Below are 20,457 nucleotides of genomic sequence, written 5' to 3' on the forward strand. Positions count from 1 at the left end.
TGATTGGTCACACCTAATATTCATAATTTGTTCCATTGTACTATTTAACTTCGGTTAATTTTAATTTGGTTATTTATTCACTGAAGAGGTGGTTTACACTAAACCACGGAACGTCAGAAAATCTAATTTTTCTACTGAGATTGTGGAGAAGATTTTTAACTCAGGTGGATAATTTTAATGGAATTTCGTTCTCTGAGCTGGATGGTTTGGTCGTGGAGCTTTCGTCGTTCTTCTGAACGACATCATCAACACAAACTTCAGATAACCAAATTAAAATCAACCGTCCTATCGTGGGATTCCTTAGTAGTGCGCACCCACGATCCCGCGCGCGAACCCTTAGCCTCCGGACCACTGAGCCGGCATCCGACGGTGTTAATGTCTAACCTCAACCGATCAACGAAATTGCGCGATCATCTTCCATTGTACTGAGATAGATACCTGTCTCTACCCGACACGGGTTAGCTCAACTGGTCACGGCTTCTCATCATCAAAAGATAGATAGGGAAATTATCATTGTGAAAGGATAGCTCAGCATGATAAATGTTGAAATTGAGATAAAATTTATTCAGGATGATCGTAGAAACAGAAATAAATCAGTTGGGGATAGAATATCTGAGGGGAAGATGGTTGTAAAGGAAGAAGAGTATGAAGAAAGAAAAAAGTTATGAGACATTAAGACTATGGTAGAAGAAGAGGTTGTACCAATCTCTTTTGCACACACAATTCTGGTTTTTCCAGATGTATGGCTATAGCTTCGGCAATGCAAAGAAGATGAAATCTAATTGTCTTTGGAAGACTTCTACTTACCTTGTAAATGACTTTGAACGCAGAGCCTGTCTTGAATGCGTGAACTGTGTTCAAGAAGTTCGACTATTGAGCCATTGCCCCCTTTTTTAGCCACGCCTGATAATGTTCTTGAATACTTTTGGATAAAGTACGCATCAAACGACCTATGTACCTAGCTCCATATTAGCAGGTAAATTGGTAAGTGCACATTAAGTTGGTCAGATGCGATAATTTATCTTTGAGATTATTAGTGAACAATGATTAGCTGGAGAATACCATTCGCAATGTTACTGGGAAGAACGTTCGTTTTAAAGAGCCACAAACATCTTAGAGAGGAGAATTTCCGATTCTTTGAAAGTGAATTCGACAAAAAGAGAACTCTTTGCTGGACTAATCTTTTTTATTTAATGTCTTAATGGGTGTATTCTGTTTACTAAAAACGCTTTGTTGTCTATTATCTCCAACCATTAAAAAACACAATACTATTTCCTATTTCACATTTACTCATTTGAAGCTCAAGTAGATGATTTTGATGGAGTTTTGTTCTCTGAGTTGGATGATTTGGTCGTGGAGCTTTCATCATTTTATTCGTCCACTGTAAGGAATTCTTTAATTTATATTATTGTTTCCTTTATGTAATACCTTGAATCGATAAACATTTATGCTAGATACTATGTTTCTAATAATGAATAAACGAACAAACAAACAAACAAACAGCGCCACATTACATTTATAGAAATTCATAAAATTGTCATCTGATTTCAATGATAACTGAATAAACACACATGTTTATATTGTCATAGTTAACACGTTCAACTTGTAGTTATTATACACAGTATAATGATATAAGATAAGAAATCTGCCATTAATTAGAATAATAATGCGACTGAATGTAATGAATCGTTAAATTTTTATGATTTATATTACAAAATGATATGAATCAGATAAACATTGAAAACTAGAAAGCATCGAATAGCTATATCGTTTTAGAATGGGACTCTTTGAATAAGTGAATTCATCATCTTACCATAGACTAAAACCAGAATCTCTAAGTTCCAAGGTGACTGCTTGGCATTCATATCTGAGTTTGAGTCCAATGGTTTAGATTTCTAACTTTAACCAATTGACATTTCACTGAACAGGAGTGAAGTATTTGAATACGTCGATCACTTTCCTTTCCTTGGAAGTTTCACCGGTCCTGTTGGGTTGGTGTTTGACGGAATCTCTGTACGAATTCAGCAAGCTTGGTTGACTTCTAACCAGTTGCATCACATGTGACTTAGGCAAGATGTCCGTCTGCCAAACAAATGATGAGTTAATTCCTTAACATTTCGCTCAATTTTACTTTGTGGCTGTTACACGAAGTCGTTAAAAGTAGAGGATACTCGTAGTTCACTAATATTTGATCATGTGTCTTCGAACTATTTTTCTTATAGCTTGAGACCATTGAGTTAGCAACTCTGAGTATCAGGTCTGACAAATAGGTTTAGGTAGTGAGTATTTATCGATTTAGACTAATAGGACACGCTTTATGTAAGCTCACCCACAAACTATCTTGACGCGTGATCGTGTTCACTGTAGTATGATGAGAGAAACAAAGTGGGTGCCAAACTAAGATATGGCACCTGTTCTTGAAGACATTCATCATTGGACTGAGTCTGTAGGTAGGTCCATACTACTTGGTTTAGGTCCACGTGAAACAAGCACTCAGGAACTTTAGGTGACATAGCTAACAATCGTTTGATGTGGCATAGCTGTATTCACTATTTGTCTTCCCCTTAGATTCCAAGTTTATAAATTCCCTCATAAAGGTTTTTTAAATTTCGCTAATTTATATTTTTTTCTAGAATCGTACCTTTGGCGTGTAACCTTTTTTTTTATCATCACTAATACTGTTATTAAACCAAATACTCAGGGATTTTCCCTGAAAGTTTCGTCTTGCTGTACTGATGGGGTATGGCAACTTGAATCAAATGACACATGTGTCAGGTTCTACGTTTAGTTTGACTGACTAACAGCGACTGGTAAAAGGCTGACCCACAACCGACATTGTTGAACGACACTGATCATGACCTCTCATTAGAACTACAGGAATTAACACTTTAAATGATTATCATTAATATAAAGGTGGAGTAGCGTTATTAAAATGTTCCATAACTATTCAATCCCTTCTCTTATTGAATGGTTGTCTAATTGAAGTTAGTTTGTAACGTAAACTATAGAAAAATGAGATTTACTGGCAAACATTTTTTTTATGTAAAAGTTGGTGATTGTACGACGTGGCTACCTAGAGAAGAATTTTACCTTGAACATAACAGGTTAGAAGTAGAGTCATTAGTAAGCTGATAAACTATTGCTCAAATCGATATTCAAATAATATTTATGATAATATTGGTAATGGTAAAAGTCTTCAATTATTATTTGTAACATTATACTACTAGATAATAAATAACAGTTAAATCCAAGACGGGTATATGCATCCAACAAGGAATTTCATCAACTGGATGCATACCTCCAGCTCCAAGTATTGATGTTCACACAATAAACATTCATCAAACTTAACTAAGTATATCAACATTATCAGTGTCGAAACCATTACAATGTACATAACATATATAATATTCATTTAGTTGAATAGTAGCTATTGATGATTACGTTATTCAGTAGACGACCATTAAAAGGTATAAGGGGATAGGCATTGACATCTAGGAATGGACGTAATTATGGTATTCGTTGAGGAGGAAAATGCACACTTACCTATAACAATCAAATCAATGAACAAAATGAAAATGTGTTATTATTTTGTTACGCAAAAGTTACAATAAAAACATGAAACTACAAAGAAAAAGTCAATGGAACTAGAACAAAATGTGTAAATGTTTAGGAAATAATCAATTACATAATAATAGGCACATACATACACATCCACACACACACACACACACGCTCATGATAAGAGAAAGAATACATGGGAAATGTCAGAAAATTATTATTTTTCTTCAAGATATTTGAACGATCATTTTTCTGCATCTGAATATGAAGGTCGATGTAAGTGCAGCAGATTTCGGATAGTTTTTGGACCAGACCATATTCCTCTAGTAAAAGAGAGAGAAAGAAAAAACAGAACACGATTGATTGCAGAAGAATAAATTGAAGATAAGTTTTTTAATGATTAGGATCACGAGTCAATTGAAGCTAGACCACCATGGAAAACCTGGAAGCACTGGAAGGTTGCTTCCTCTTACTGCGGGACTCCTCAACAGTGCACATCCACGATCCCGCCTCGTGAGATCCGAACCCAGAACCTATCGGTTTCGCGCACTGAGCCGGTCGGCGTCCAACGGTGTTAAAGTCTAACTTCAACTAATCTACGAAATTGAGCGACACATCCACCATTGTCATCAGTGAGTTACTATCTCACAACAGACGCAGCTGAACTCCATTTTAAGCTTATCACTTATTCGCTTATTAACCCTAACTGTTTTTATATGATCTGCAACTGATTTTTGCCTGACTATAAATATCGACATACACTTGATCAAAACGAGTTGGCTCACTCGCCTTCTCCGCTGAGCGTCATTTCGTTTCCCTGATTGTTTGTCCAGGTCAGTGGGTGCATATCATGCACGCAATCGAATTTCACTCTCGTAATTAACTTATTTTTATTCCGTTATTCTCTAAACGTGAATTAAGTCAATAAAAATATACGAGGGTTAGCGACATGTATATTGCGATAACAATCAGCATACAATTAAACTGAATTTAGATACAGGATCGTTAAAGTATCATAGCTTTCTATTACAATAGAGAAGTACACACATATATAGAATGCACTTAGTTAAGATAATTTATGCACTCTGATCATAGTCAGTATTAAAAATTGGTAGTGCATGTATAGTTAGGATTGGTTGAAAAATGAACTCGTAGTAGAAATGATTTGATTATAATATATAATATATGTAGAGGAAGACATCAAATAGGATTTTGGGAGGGAATATTTACTCTAATATGGAGTTCAACAGATAGGTGTAATCATCAGACTATTGATAGGTGTTGATATATGAGTATTAGTAAAAGTATAAAACATCCTGCTATAATCTAGTAGGAGATAAAATAGTTCTCATATAGTTCCCGATTAGACCTTTTAAATAAATATAATTAAATATTATACAACTGAATGTGTTCACAGATTCAATCTGCAAACTGTATCAGTATAGCTAGATTATAAGTTACTATCTAAACTTGACTGTCAGGGTCACGCATCATACAGACTTTATCCAGTAACAGTAGTTGTAACACTTGTTCCAAGAAATAGTAGTAGTACCGAATGCACTGCAGTGTGATAGAGATAGAATATTTTTAACAGGTAACAGACATCTCCAGCAAAGCTGTTTGTGATTAAAGAAATTTCATCTCTCGAAATAACACACCCTACTTCGCCCTAAATATTGCGGGTATCAGTCAGTTAGTTAAAACGTAGGACCAGGCATATACATGCATCGGTCCCAGTTGGCACACCTCATTTTTCAGCAAGGCGAACACCGGATTCATTGAAGCAGTTAACTCAATGGTGTAATATATAAAGGAAAGATTTTATGTAAGGATATAGTACAGAAAGAAAGAATTAGTTCGTAGAAGGAAAGATGTGAAATAATTTCAATCTCATAGTTTAAGGGAAGACAAAGAGTGTATACACCTACGCCATTGTGGTCGATTCTGATTCATGTCAACCAGAGTCTCCAACCATTGGTTACGATAGTCGCGCGGATCCCAACTAGATAGTCTGCACCTACCAACATGGCTAAGATTAGAAGTTAGTAACTTCAAGGAAGAATCACACAGAGTAAAACATTTTTAAATAATGTTAGGTCATGTGCCTCTGAATTCGCGGGTTTTGTTGTTGAATCGATAAGAACTATACCATTCATTCTCGGATTTTCATTTACAGATCTTTGAAGATGAAATATCTTCTCACTTTGTGGAAGACATGAAACATCATATCCATTAATATATCTCTAACAGAACTCAACCTCGTCTTATGTTTAGTATGTTGCATAATATTAAGTTATAAGACATAAATATTACTAAAATAGAAGAGAGGTGTAAATTACAGTTAAATAAATACCAATGTGAACTCACCTTAAAAGTCCATCCCAATAAAGTGGTGGTAGAAGGTATGTTTTTGTAAAATAGAATAAATAACGTTCTTTCCCTTGATCAATAGGCAATGTTTCTAATGGTTTAGCTCTATAATCAAATTCCGCTATAATACCACGATTATAACCTGTAACTATAGGACAAGCTGTATATCCGTCGTACTGAAAAGTAGAATAAATAAAAGGAGGATAATATGAACGTTAGTCAGTCAGTCAGTCGAAAGTAATGTAGAATCTTTTACATATGTGCATTAGTTCACGTTTCCAATACACATCACCTTATTAACACAACAAGGAAAATATCATCACGTCAAACATCATAGCAGTGTAAGTGACAACAGTATTAATAGTAGTAGAAAACAATAAAATCATCCAATATTATTGGAGAAGGAACTCGCTGAATACAAAGGTAAATAGAGAATGAATCTACACCATTGAGACCGATTCTAAGGCCATGTCCGTTAAGTTGTTTAATCGTTGGTCATAATAATTGTGCACACCCCAGCCGGGCAGTTGGCACATAGTCTGATTTCGTTCCCGACAACTTATCAATACATCAATAATCATTGCTAAACGATATAGGCGTTGACTATTATGAAATGAATATAGTGAATACTATTGATGTATGAACAGAATACTTGATTTGTGTTTGTGTGGACAATAATTTGCAAGATTCAACTGACTTATGAGTGAAAAACGTATGTTAGTTCTATATTGAATAACTCATGTCAGACTATATTCAACTGCACTAAATGTATGTGCAAAAGCACGTACATTGAAAGGATAAAAGGATGGGTTATCATTTACGCATTCTAGTAAACACTAAGATGAGGTTAAATGAATTAAAAGTTGACTCCAGCTGACAAGACGATTAAATAGAAGTCGAAAACATTAGATATAACAATGGGTTCATCAATTCAAGATGACACAGTGTGAGGTCTCGTCATGAAAAGATAAGCAGTTGTGACAATTAGGATAGAAAAATCAGAGAATAAAACACCTTCAAAACACTCATCTTCAACAACAAATATTCATTAACATCTCAAGATAAATCATTGGGGTTTCACGAAATAAGTCAATTTGAATTAGTGATATGGAGAGCCAATCAGCAATGGCCTAATGAGAAAGTCAATCGATGGCAATCAAAAGTGACACAAAGGTCAAGTGCATTTTATTGGGGTCAATTTTATAAGGATAGAGTGGTATATGTATGAATGAGTATTTGTTCATTTTATTCAGTAGTCTAATACACTTTCTCGGTCACTCTTATGTTCTCACTCAAGTAGTTAGTTGGGAGATTAGAGCGTAACACACCACATGTCAATATCAGATTTTGGACACCATCGGTAACAATAATTATTCATAATCAACACTACTTAACGGTTCACTAGACCACATTTATGAGATTGGAAGATTTACGATTCTGAATTGTTCTCAGAAAAACAGAGATCTCCCAGTCTATCATTTCAGATGGTTGAAATATTTGCTTCTTTGAATTACATATTTTTACAAATGTACATTGAAAATAATTCAAATACTTTGACTCGAATATCACTGTAAATTTCGTCCATTATTCTATATTATTAACTACATTAGAGAGTTTATAAAGAATGAGGTTGACTGATGTTCATTACTGGTGAATATCTACTAAGAAAAAATAAAAACCAAGAACCAGTAGTAGTGGATACTTGATTTGTGCCTAAATAAAACTATATACCCATCAAGCATTAGACCAAACACCTTTAAATTTCATGATAAACGTATTAAAATTAGATAAAGTGACTCATTATTGATGAACACGGTGGATGTGATGTAGATGTGAAGGCGCGGATCGGCAAAACAAGAGCAGCATATCTACAACTGAAACTCAAAGCAACTGTCAAACAACACTAGAGTTAGAATTTTCAATACACATGTCAAGACAGTTCTACTGTATGGGGAGGAAACCTGGAGAACTACGAAAGCCATCATCCAGAAGACACAGGTGTTTATTAACAGCTGTCTAAGGAAATACTTGGGATCCGTTGGCCAGACACTATCAGCAACTATGGGAGAGGACAAACCAGATCTCAGCGGAGGAAGAAATCAGGAAGAGGCGCTGGAAGTGGATAGGACACACATCGAGGAAAGCACCCAAATGTGTCACGAGGCAAGCCTTCACTTGGAATCTCTAAGGCCGAAGGAGAAGAGGAAGACCAAATAGCACATTACGCCAATAAATGGAGACAGATATGAGAAGAATGAACAACAATTGGATAGAACAAGAAATGAAGGCCCAGTACAGAGTGGGTTAGAGAGTGCTAGTCGGTGGCCAATGCTTGACTGGGAGTAACAGGCATAAGTAAGTACGTAAGTAAAGTGACTCAAACAAATATCAAACATTGAAAATCACAAAAGAAGTACAAACACTCACTTCAGAAACATTCCCTTGACCACCATTAATAATATCACAGATATTCTTTTCTAATGTTCCCACCTGACCAGCTATAAAAAATACATCATAAAAAATGAATTTACTCAATTTATATGTAATGCATGACGGGAAATCTATGATTAATATGATAACAGTTGTCTTACAGTAGGGTAGAACTGAGTGAATACCAAATCGAATATGACATTAGTGAACAACATTGTATGTGATTAGACTGTCATCAGGTTTTACGCTAATTTTTTGATTGCGATCATGAACCAATTGATGTTAGACCACCTTTGGAAACCAGGAAGCACTGAACGGCCGTTTCGTCCTATTGTGGGACTTCTCATCAGTGCGCATCCACGATCCCGCCCGCGGGATTCGAACCTAAGGCCTTCGGTCTCGCGAGCGGGACCAAGTGTTTCATATCCCCAATCTCCGTCTACCGAGGATCGCACAGTGGTTTGTTGTGCGGGTGGCACAACCATGGTATTATTCCATGATGTCATTAACTGTTATTCTGACTCATGCAAGTGGGTGTAGTAAGCCAGTTACGGTTAGTGAAACTATCGTAACCAATGGTTAGAAACTTTGGGTGACATGGATCAGAATTCTTTATACTAGCGCAGGGACATTCAGTCTTTAATTTCCCCAAGGTCCTGAGTTCCGAAATTTCCTTATTACCTTTTTTTTCATTTTTCTATTTCGAATGGTCTCGACTACTACTGATACCATTACTACTTCTTATACTCTAGAATTTACTTGCATAATTTTGTTTCGCTGTGGCAACTTGAATCGATGAGCATGCGTCGGGTTGTAAGTTGCATATAAATAGAAAATAACACACATACATAAATATATATAAAAAGATAAATCAATCAATACAAGTAATGAATAAATTGTAACCAAAACGTAATCGGTATATACAGGTTATGACACATTCAAGCTGTGTACTCCAAAAAAACGAGACCTTTAATATAAATATCGATTATTGAATAAATGATTGGTGTCGGTTACTAAAACGTTTAAGATTTCACAAAAGTAAAAATTCACATGATGTTGTTTTACTTGTATCTTCCCATTGTTGTTTAGGACTGTAATTGATTAGTCTCATATTGGCATATGTGCATCCTGTGCGGATTGCCTCGATGTAGCTATAAGGCACGTTTATTTAAGCAAAGATGGATAGTGGCTAGCAGTGGAATTGAGGATGCGCGTTTCGTCCTGTTTTTGGACTTGTCAGCTGAACGTACCTGCATCCCAAAGTTGATGTTCACTCCTATATTCGAACCCAGTACCGTCCGTATACAAACGCCATCGCGTTATTCACTTAGCTACAGAGTCCTGGTAGCCACCTGGTTATACAATGGGGTGAAGTTTAACTTCATTTGGTGTTGTTCTACTTGTATCTTCCCATTGTTATTTCGGACTGCAATTGGTCAGTCTCATGTTGGCATATGTGCATCCTGTGCAGATCACCTCACAAAAGTAGCTTTAAAGGTTATTCTATTATAGTCTCAACGTATTCACAGTAGATGGTAATTGATATAATTGATAAGTTTTCATGTACTTAGGCACTTAAAATGAACAAAGATACATTTCATTGTACTTAATCAGGTGTATGAAAAAATGCAGGTTATTTGTAGGAAAGATTTGAGTTTTAAACTTTTCAGTAATCGACTCGAATCTACTCTCTTAACACCTCTACTTTGATCTGAATTCTATGATTGTATCATTAGGCTCTATGATTGATAAAGAAGTTGAATTAACAGTTAGTAACAGAGATAAGAGAAAAACCCCAATAAAAGACACTAACCACAATTAGTTGGTAAATCTAAGTATATCAAATTGTCTACTTTTTGGAGTGAATGAATGATGTACTTGACATGCGACTCTTGTTCAAAAGAAGTAAGTTACGGAGAACTATATCAGAAGTGGTTAAAATTTATTTTCTATGAGAGTTAAGTGGTAACAAAGTGGATAATGCTATTAGCTCAAAAGGATCCGAACAAACATTATGAAATAAAAAACAATTACCCTTAAATTTTTGAAATTGTAGAGGATTTTGCTTTCTGAACTAGACAGTTTGCATGTAAAAGTAAGCGTCGATGACGTTTTCCAGAACGAACACAATAGCTCAAATTATCTTACAGTCGTGTATTGATTTACACTAAGGATAGCGATCGAGAGATTGTAAGTCACAAGCTAATAGAATGAGAATGATAACCAAGTATGTTTAAACACATATATATGACTACGCAGCCGGGAATCGATCCCAAGACATCCTGGCACGCACGCAAACGCGTAGCGCTTAGATCACTGACTAAAGCGGAATCCCCAATAGAAACTTTACACTGAAAATAATCGTGCGTTCACAACTGCTTAACTTCTAGATGAAATTTCTAGAGCTTTAGAGAGAAGCGACGACCAGAGCAGTTTAAACATTTATTGTGTGAGACAGTTACTCACCACAAATGATAGAAGGTCGTTACGTAACATCGTGTATTGATTAATGTTAGACATCAATACTGTCGCACGTGAGACCAGTGGTCTTGAGTTCGAATCAAGGTTTTGGTTCGTACACACGCTCTGTTGAAGAGTCCCATTAGGGTTGAAACGGCTGTTCAGTGCCCCTAAATTTTCAACGATAGTCTAAATAAGATAATAACATTGTTCAATCATAAAATGAAAGTTTACTTTCTCTTATCCAACAATTTGAAATAATGAAAACACCAAACTACTTCAAATACCATGAGTGAATTTAGTAAAATCTACCCGAAACACAAACAACAATCCCATCAAAATAACACCTTCGATTATTCTGCTTTCAACGGAGTGTCATCAAGTAATTATCTTTTTGACAATAACGTAAATTCATTAATAAAGTGGCCAAAATAGCAATAATATGATTGGTAAATTAAGCATATATATATATATATATATATATATATATATATATATATATATATATATATATGAATTTAAGTAATGAATGTTCTAATCTTTCTACATACCTTCATTAGGTAACGTAGACTATACACGTTATACAATCAATAAATCTGATACTGATTTTATTTTTCAATAACAAAACGCTTCATGAAAAAAGAAACAAATTTGTCTATAGTAAAGCAAACTGAAATAATTCATTGATTTACTAATACTGTTCATTTAATGATTATAAAATATCAGTTGTTGTTGTTGTTAAAATAATACAAAGCATGAAACATGTTGATAAAGCTCATAGTTGCCTAGTAAAATTAAATAGATAATATGAATAATTTTAATAGTTAAATTCATGAGTTGATTTAAGCTAGACCATTAGTAGAAACCTCGAAGAACTGGATAGCTGTTCCGTCCCAGTATATGACTGCTCAGTAGTGTGCATCTAAGACCTCACACGCGGGTCTCGAACTCAGAAGTCCCATACTAAGACGAAATGGTCATTCAGTGCTTCTAGGTATTCAGTGGTCGTCTAGCCTAGATCAACTCATGAATTCAACTATTAAAATCTCTACAACATCCACAAACCCCAGTCTGATAATACGAATAATGATGATTTCTAAATGAATAATTAATCAAATATAATCAACGTACAAATATACGGACAAATATACATTAGACTAACTTGTCATAACTAAATCAGTAATAATAAAACCAAATTAAAACGATGATTTGCAAAAGATCGCTATAATTCTACGTTAAATGATGACAAGAAAGATATAAACTACAGAATATGACGTGAGAATATGAAATGGAAAGATGTATGTGGAGGAATACACGAGAAAAAGATTTAAAGAGGAAAAACAGATTGAGCGAATGCATCTATCGAGCTATGATCAATTCGGATAACTAAACATGGTTGTTTCAACTCATGAATATTGGTACAAAGGGGCACCGAATACATATATGCCACACAAGTCACTTGATTTGTGTATGGGCTATGATTCTGCTCAAGTTCCCAAACCGAAGCAAGTGGTTTCCTTGAGGGGCCACATCCGTATTCTTAGACCTAAAGGTCTAATCCACAAGGGAGCGGAACAACGTTAGGAGATGCTGTTCTATGATAGCCGGCGAATAATAATTGGTTCATACGTCATTTGTTCCCTCAGGTTCTGAAGCTCATGTGCACCAATGGTTTGCAATGAGGGTTTTCCAACTTATGTTTTTATTTATTTTATTTGAACACATAAATATTGGTACAAGAGGGCACCAAATATATATGCGCCACTTCCTTATGTGGAACCTTCATTTCCACTAACCTGGTTAAAGCACCGGAAATTCAATTTCCTTTCTGTCAATTTCGTAAATACCCCCGCCACGAGAAGGCAGTGAGTTGAAATTCCCTCACAGTGGTTGTATGTACGTGGTCATGTGAGAGCATTTGAAGAGGGAGAGCTGACTCTCTCCACTTTCGACCTTACCAGGACATTTAGTTAGTAAGTTCTGTATACTAGAATGTAATATTCACTTAATACTTCCCTTTAAAATACATAGAGTCATTCAAGAACGTCTGTCAAAAAACATATTTAATGTTGTTGCTACCTTATTTATCGGATGAAAAACACAAGGCTAAGTAAACCTTAGACCATGAAACGAAATTCTTAATGAACATTACACATTATTACGTAACAATCACGTATAAAATTGTTTACGAAAATATCCAAATATACTCTATGTGGAGACATTAAACGAAAATTGAAAATGTTGACATTAGATGGTGGTGGGAGGTAGTCAACAGGAAACCCTCCAACCACCATCTAATCTCAACATAGTGCACGCAATGTGACCACATTGCAACTTGGTCGATAACATTCGATCTGCACCAAGAAGGAATCGACACACATGACATTGATCATCATCCATTGATCAATCAATTGTGATTGAGAATGTTTCTGATAACACAACAATCTCAATACAAAATTATATTCTTGTATAGTAATTAAGCTAAACATAAATTGCCATCTATTAAAAACAATTTATTATAAACTTTAAACTTATGCATCAACTGACTAGTATTATCAAAAATCAGTAAATCATGATCATAGTAGGATCTGAGTTTTAATGTGTATCGGTTTTGATTTGCCATATCTTAACATTAATTAAATTGAGAGAAGTGAATAAAATGAAGAGGTAGTGAATAGTTTAACCTAAGAAATATGATTATAAATTAGGTATATGAGATCAATCAATGAAATGTATAGAATAATAACAAACTTAGGATTATGTCAGTCAGTCAGCAATAATGTAGAACTTCGTACATATGTTCATCAGTTAGAGTTGCCATAACCATCGGTTGCTATCGTCTTGTGGATCCCTACCAGGTGGTCTACATCTACCAACAAGGTTCAGTTCACTTATCAGCAACTTCATGAATTTCTACCATGTTTTAGTCTGGCCACCCCTAGCTTTATTCCATAAAACATCGCACGTCAGGGCAGTCGGTGGTTTGGTATACGTAACACGTGTCCCAGCCATCTCAACTGATATAGTTTCAATACCTTATCAACTGATTTGCCATCCTTACCTAGTACCCGTTTCCTAACAACTTAATTACGCACTCGGTGTTCACAGGATACACGAGTAATGCTTCGAAGACACCTGTCGTCAAATACTAGTAACCTAAGAATATTCTATACTCTTACCGGCCATGTCTCAATGCCATAAAGTAGGACGGATCGATTTGCTGCGCAGTAAACGCATCCTTACTTTGGTAGACGAATATCTCGAAGGCAAATCACACACACACAGAGAGAGAGAGTGAAGCTGGAGACAGGTGGACCAATAAGAACTTAGCTGTTGACTTGAAGTTAATAGTGCTGTTTGGATGCGAAATTGGTCCATTCAGCAACATTAAGTCATAGAGTAATTAGTCAACGCGAAATAGACCAAATTAGAATCGGGATTTCGACCAGTGATTTGTCATGCGATTTTGGTTGTTGGCATTCAACATAATAATATTAATATGTTTATTAACTTACCTACAGCTGCAGCAGTTTTCGATGTGGGCAATGCAGCACAATCGCCAAGGGCAAATATATTATCATAATGATTATGTCGTAATGTTTTCACATTGACATCTACATAATCAGATGCTTTTGGATTAGTTAATTTTGGTGTTTTAGTTAAAATTTCCGGACAACACATTGGTGGAGTGATATGTAAAAAGTCATACTGCAAAATAGACAAAACAATAACAACAAAACGAAATGATATTGGGATATTTCTTGATGATAACGCTTCCTCAACGATAGAAAGAATTTGTGGAATGTTGGTAATTTAAAAAGCCAAAATGAAGTATTATTAGTAGTAGTATTTGATATGCGTAAATAATAAGCTTGTAGTAACTCTGTTTGATCAGAATGAGTTTTAAGTTTGCAGTGACCAAGTGTACCATCATATGATCAAAAGAATATACTACATACGACAACATATGAGTCGACAATTTATAAGATTTGGTTCATGTTACATTCTTTTCGAACATCTTATACAACTAAATGAGTCGCTGGAATATTAAAAGACAATAATTGATCAGCGAGTGAGAAGTAAAATTCTCATCTATCAAAACTAAAAATATTTATCACACGGTAAAGTTGTAATAATGGCTAACATTGGAATATAGGATAGGAATTTCACATTATTTGGAACACATCAACTAAATGTACCAGTATGGATGGTTACAGTGGGACTCAGTGAATAACGCAATCGCGTTTGAAGTGAAAAGTACTGAGTTCAAGTGTAAATGTGTACAATGAAACTGGGGTGCAAGTACACCCACCTGACCAGTTCTGAATAGGACGAAATGCCTATCTCTGTTTTCCTCTTCCAACCGCCATATAACTTTAATTAAAACTTATCATTCAGTACTAATATCGAGACAATTTAATCGGGAAGACCATACACTAAAAGGTACTGACCAATTGTAGTCAATTAACAGCATCACATGTTAATTTATAACCTAATTAGTCAATAATGCATCTATTAAGAGGAATGATTTCAGTAAGCAGATAACTGACATGGCTAAATGTCCTAGTGAAAAATCTGTTAATTAAACGGGATTCGACTTACCGATGACTTATTGTTGAGTGAATTTGACTGAAGTTTATTTTCAATATAGTACGAATGTGTGCTTTTAAGGCACTTATCTTTGTAAAAACTAAGGATCGGTTACTGGTGACTTTTCATGATTTGGGTGTGTGATTATAGAGCTCAAGTGATAACTGTTTGAGAACAGTCACAAATGGTGCCTCTTTAGGTTGTTTTGTTACGATAGCCCTGTAGTTTTGTGATTTCATTGCCGGTAAGAGAAGACGATGTAAGTTACTATTAGGCTCAACCTTTACTAACCCTTTCTTCCTATTGTTGGAAAGCAGTGTCACCAAAATGTTGATTGTTTGAAGAAAGCACTTTAATGCCATCACAATTCATTACAACTGGCAGTAAGATCTCACTGTCAGATCTTTAGTTTACTGTTTTTAGTATTACAGCTTTCCGATTGACCTGCCTATTACGGTGAAATCTTAAGGAACAAATGTTCCAACAAATGTAGTTGAATTCAGTTATCATGATATATAAAACAGTACATTTCTTTGAATGAGCTCTCTACTTGAACACTACTGATCGAGTCAGAGATTGGAGAGGACTAGTATGAAAGTTGTTACCTCAAGTGCTGTTCGTCATGGTTGTCCGCTTTACTCATTTTTATTTATATTTGTCATACATATTATTTTAAAAATATTGTCTGACTTTCCAGGGATTGATATACTACCAGGAGATTCACTTGCTGACTAATAATACGCAGATGACACGGTCACGATTGGTGAAGACGGAGACAAAATACAGTTTTTTGACCTCCTGAAGGAACGATGAAAGCAATCTTGCTTCGGCCTGCAGCACTGCCTGAATTAACGACAATGAGTAAAGTAGTTGAGTGCGTTGACCGCTTTACTTACCTCAGGAGTTTCATCAATCCCAGTGGGTTGGTGCCTGACGAAATATTGACAGAGATTTGGGAACTCCGGTTACAGTTTGTAGCATCGCTTATTTTCAGAGTAAGCGAGATATTCACTTGCGATTCGAAAGACTAGTTCGCTAAGCGGAAGTCCTTCCGGATTTACTTTACAACTGTGAAACGTGCCCTTAATAAGTATATTCGCAAGTTACTAGTATTCGATCAAAGATGTATTCGAAGCATCGCTGATGTATTTTGAGACTACAAACTTGTCTATGCCGGCATAGAATTAGTTCATACAGACAAAGACTGTCGAACTGAGCAATTATTATTATTATTATTATTATTATTATTATTATTATTATTATTATTATTATTATTATTAATGGCTTTATTCAATATTATATTTTGGTAGACGTAGACTACATGATTAGGCTCCGTGTCATTTTTCTAACCAATAGTCAGAAACGATGTGTGACATGGTTTAGAATGAATTAATGAATAATTATATTACTTGTTAATGTAAACAAATTGTGACCTAGTTAATTGACAGAGTAAGTAATTCACGATAAAAACTAAATGTAAATGATTGAATTTTAACGCTGATAAATGTGACTTTGGAATCATTTATTTATTTGAAAACATAAATATTGGTACAAAGGAGCACCGAATACATACGTACCACACTAGTCACTTGATTTGTGTATGGGCTGGGATACTGTCTGGATGCCCAGATCGAAGCAGGTGGTTTTCTTAAGGGGCCACACCGCATTCTTAGACCTAAAGGTCTAATCCACAAGGGGGGCGGAACAACGTCCGGAGATGAAGTTCCATGATAGCCAGTGACTGATAATTGGTTCATACGCCATTTGTCCCCTCAAGTTCCTGGAGCTCATGTGCACCATTGGTTTGGAATGAGGATTTTCCAACTCCCGTAGACGGTGAATTTGCAAATCTACGTGCATTCATTAAGTTGGTTATAGGTTGTACAATATTCCCACACAAACGCATTCACAAAGCTACATGGATCTCACCGGACCAAACGACGAAGAACCAGATAAATTTTATTTGAATCAGGAAAAATTCACAAGGTCAATGGAAGATGTGAGAACCAGGAGAGGGAGTGACATAACTAAAGATAACCACCTGGTTGTGGCCAAGATGAAACTGAAGCTAAAGAAGCATTGGACAACTGGACAAACAGCATTAAAAATGTTGAATACATCCTTCCTTCGAGATACTGACAGACACAACGAATTCGAGAAGACTCTCAATAACCGGTTCCAAGCCTTACAGGATCTATTGAATGGAGAAACCACTATAAAGGACAACCGGAAATAATGAAAGAAGCGCTAACTTCAACGTGTCACGAGGTTCTGTGCAGTAACAAGCATCATCATAAGGAATGGAAACCCAGCACACACTTCAAGAAAAGACGACCAAGAAGACAGCAATTAACAACAGCCGAACAAGTGCAGAGAAAGTCAAGGTAGAAGGGGAGCGTTAGAACTGACAAGCAGAAAAACGTGGAAGAGCTAACGACGACAGCGGAAAAAACTATAAGAGAAGGAAATGTGAAACAACCATATGACACGACGAAGAAACTGTCAGAGAGATATAATAAACCAGAGAGACCGGTCAAAAAACCGAGACCCAAGAACAGAGGACCAAATGGGTAGGATACTTGGAGGAACTCTTGAATGGACCAGCTCCAGTGAATCCAACGGACATCGAAGCAGCGCACATAAACCTTTCAATAGATGTCACTTCACGGAAGTAGAAGAAATCAGGATGACTACCAAGCAAATCAGGAGCGAAAAAGCAGCGGAAACTTTGAAGCCAGACATAGAAGTAACCACAAACACGCTTCACATTCTATTCAGGCAGATCTTGGGAGAAGAACAAGAACAGATGGACTGGAAAGAAGGCACCTCATCAAGATACCAAAGAAATGAGATCTGAGCACATGTGAGAAATACAGAGGAATCGTAGAAAAACAACATCAAAACGTTAGTCTGAACAGAGCCCACAAGTCATTTGATTACCACAATCATAAATAAGGGACCTTTTAGTAGTCCTATTTGTTGTAGGCGCTCAATTATAATTTCTTTTCTAAATTCCGCTGTGAACCGATCGAACGTGTGCATCAGGTACTGAAATTGGTACTGTGACCTTGAAATTCCTAAAACGCTTTAGTACTGGGGTTGTTGTACGTGTATAGTTTAAGGTTGTTTATTATGAAAATTAAAACGTGTTATTATTTTGTACTATTTTTTTATTTAGTCGTCAATGCTGTTTTGTTTGAAAAAATATCTTGTCCAAGACGGTTACCAGATAATTAAAAGTCACATGTGTATGTATTTAAGTAATACATAAATGTGAAATTATTGTTAAAGGTGTACAACTGATGGTAATCGATTTAGTGAACGTTCAACTGTAGTGAACGAGAACTCAGATGGGGGCAGTCAGTTTATTAATCAATGCAGAATAATAAAGTTCTTTCGTAAAATGTAAATGACCATACATTAAATGCTTCATTTGCAAATGTCCCATCAATTATCGTAAATTCCATTTTTCCTTCATTGGTATTGTAATTATTCTCTGTCTACAATCCTGTTCTCTTCAATTGGAACTTAACCTTTGCTGTCAGGCATTCCACTTTTCACGGATGTTACATATACTACTTATATCTGTCGACATAAGTAGCATACACCACAAAACTGGCTAAATCAATGAGTGCAAATCTGTCAACCATAGAGTACATAGCTATGTATTTATCGCCGAGAGATATAGCCTTAAAAGTTATGAAGATATGAGCCAATTCCTCGGATTCAATCATGATTCTAAACAGAGCATTGCTAACGTTAAGATCAGGTAAGTAGTGATGAAAGGTGATAATACAGTCGATTTATGTTTTGTCTGACAAGTATGGGTAGATCCAGGTTTACTGATTGAGATCTACAAGACATGGTCTTAGTCACTGTTTATAAACTATTAGCATGATAAGGCCTCGAACAATGCATATTCGAAACAGCAACACGCAAGAACAGTCTAACTGATTTTCATTTCGATAAATCAGCGCTAGAAGACAGACAGCGAAAAGAGACGGTAAAGGATAATTTTTAAGGTAGATTTTACATATCTATTAACATTTTTACTACGACAACTTTTACTATTCATTATTTCGGAAATGTATTTTAGCTTGTTATAAATTCTTCTTTTGATTTCGGACTCATCAAATGAAGTAGTTTATCCAAGTGATATGTCTTGTCACTAAGGTACCTTAACTAGGCAGTGGAAAATCAGAGTATAAACAGCTTATCACATAATCTCAGTGAGTTGGGGAGTGGAGCTAAAGCACTTAGTCATTAATATCTTAATCATGTCACTTTCTGTCCTTATCTTTCTGATTAGTTATCAAGCACAGGTTCATTTACTCGGTTTTAGAGCACACTTTTTACATGTAAGGTAGTAAATAAAATGTAGCTCATTACAAAAATGAAATTTAAACCTATAGCCAACTAATGGAAGGCAAAGTGCTGTACGATTATTAAGTTACTAATTGATTCCACATCATCGTTTATATTTAGTATAAGAATTATAACTGGTCAAGATATTGTTGAACTTAATTTAGTTGAAAAAGAAATGTAATACACACCCAAAGCTCTACTTAACAACATACTTTGATTCGTTTAAGTCCTTTAGTTTCTATGTGTTGAAATACTGCTTCACTAGCTTGTGAATCTACCTGAAAAAAACCAGAGAAATAAGAACTCATATAGACATAGTTGATACAGAAATTTCCTATTTTATACTTAACTCGATGGTATCTATGTATATAACAATATTGCTGAGGTAATCCTGTTACAAGGAGAAGTAATATTACTCTTAAAATACTGTGGTAAATTATTAGGGTTGCTTAAAACTCCAAATGATTAGTATTATTTATAATCCAATAGTGGGGATTTTTAGCTCAGATGGATGATCTTGATGGAGTTTTGTATTCTCTGAGCTGGATGATTTGGTCGTGGAGCTTCGGTCGTTCTTCTGGAACGACACCATCAGCACACAATAAACAAATACATTGAAATCTCCGATCTTAACTTATCAACCAATCAGGAAAATCATGCACAAATATAGGAACAAAAATCAAA

General features: G+C 35.5%; 1 protein-coding gene across 1 annotated transcript; it reads right to left on the minus strand.

Annotated features, from left to right (window-relative positions):
• Positions 1-883: 883 nt before the first annotated feature.
• On the minus strand, positions 884-17,062 carry MS3_00005959 (uncharacterized protein). Its single transcript, XM_051214048.1, has 4 exons — positions 14,334-17,062; positions 8,356-8,426; positions 5,926-6,104; positions 884-3,881 (listed from the first exon to the last, which is right to left on the minus strand). Exons 1-4 carry the CDS (start codon positions 14,497-14,499, stop codon positions 3,803-3,805), a joined length of 495 nt encoding a protein of 164 aa, XP_051064004.1. The 5' UTR covers positions 14,500-17,062; the 3' UTR covers positions 884-3,802.
• Positions 17,063-20,457: the final 3,395 nt, after the last annotated feature.

The sequence above is a fragment of the Schistosoma haematobium genome (assembly GCF_000699445.3).
Source record: "Schistosoma haematobium chromosome Unknown HiC_scaffold_339, whole genome shotgun sequence".
NCBI lineage: Eukaryota > Metazoa > Platyhelminthes > Trematoda > Strigeidida > Schistosomatidae > Schistosoma > Schistosoma haematobium.

Bases quoted from the DNA above. Each gene is read 5' to 3' on its own strand.
- MS3_00005959 (XM_051214048.1), bottom strand. From the start codon at position 14,499: ATGTGTTGTCCGGAAATTTTAACTAAAACACCAAAATTAACTAATCCA. The intron at 8,427-14,333 runs GTAAGTTAATAA...TATTTTTTATAG, and splicing joins GAAAACTGCTGCAGCTGTAG to CTGGTCAGGTGGGAACATTA. The intron at 6,105-8,355 runs GTGAGTGTTTGT...TCTACTTTTCAG, and splicing joins GTCAAGGGAATGTTTCTGAA to TACGACGGATATACAGCTTG.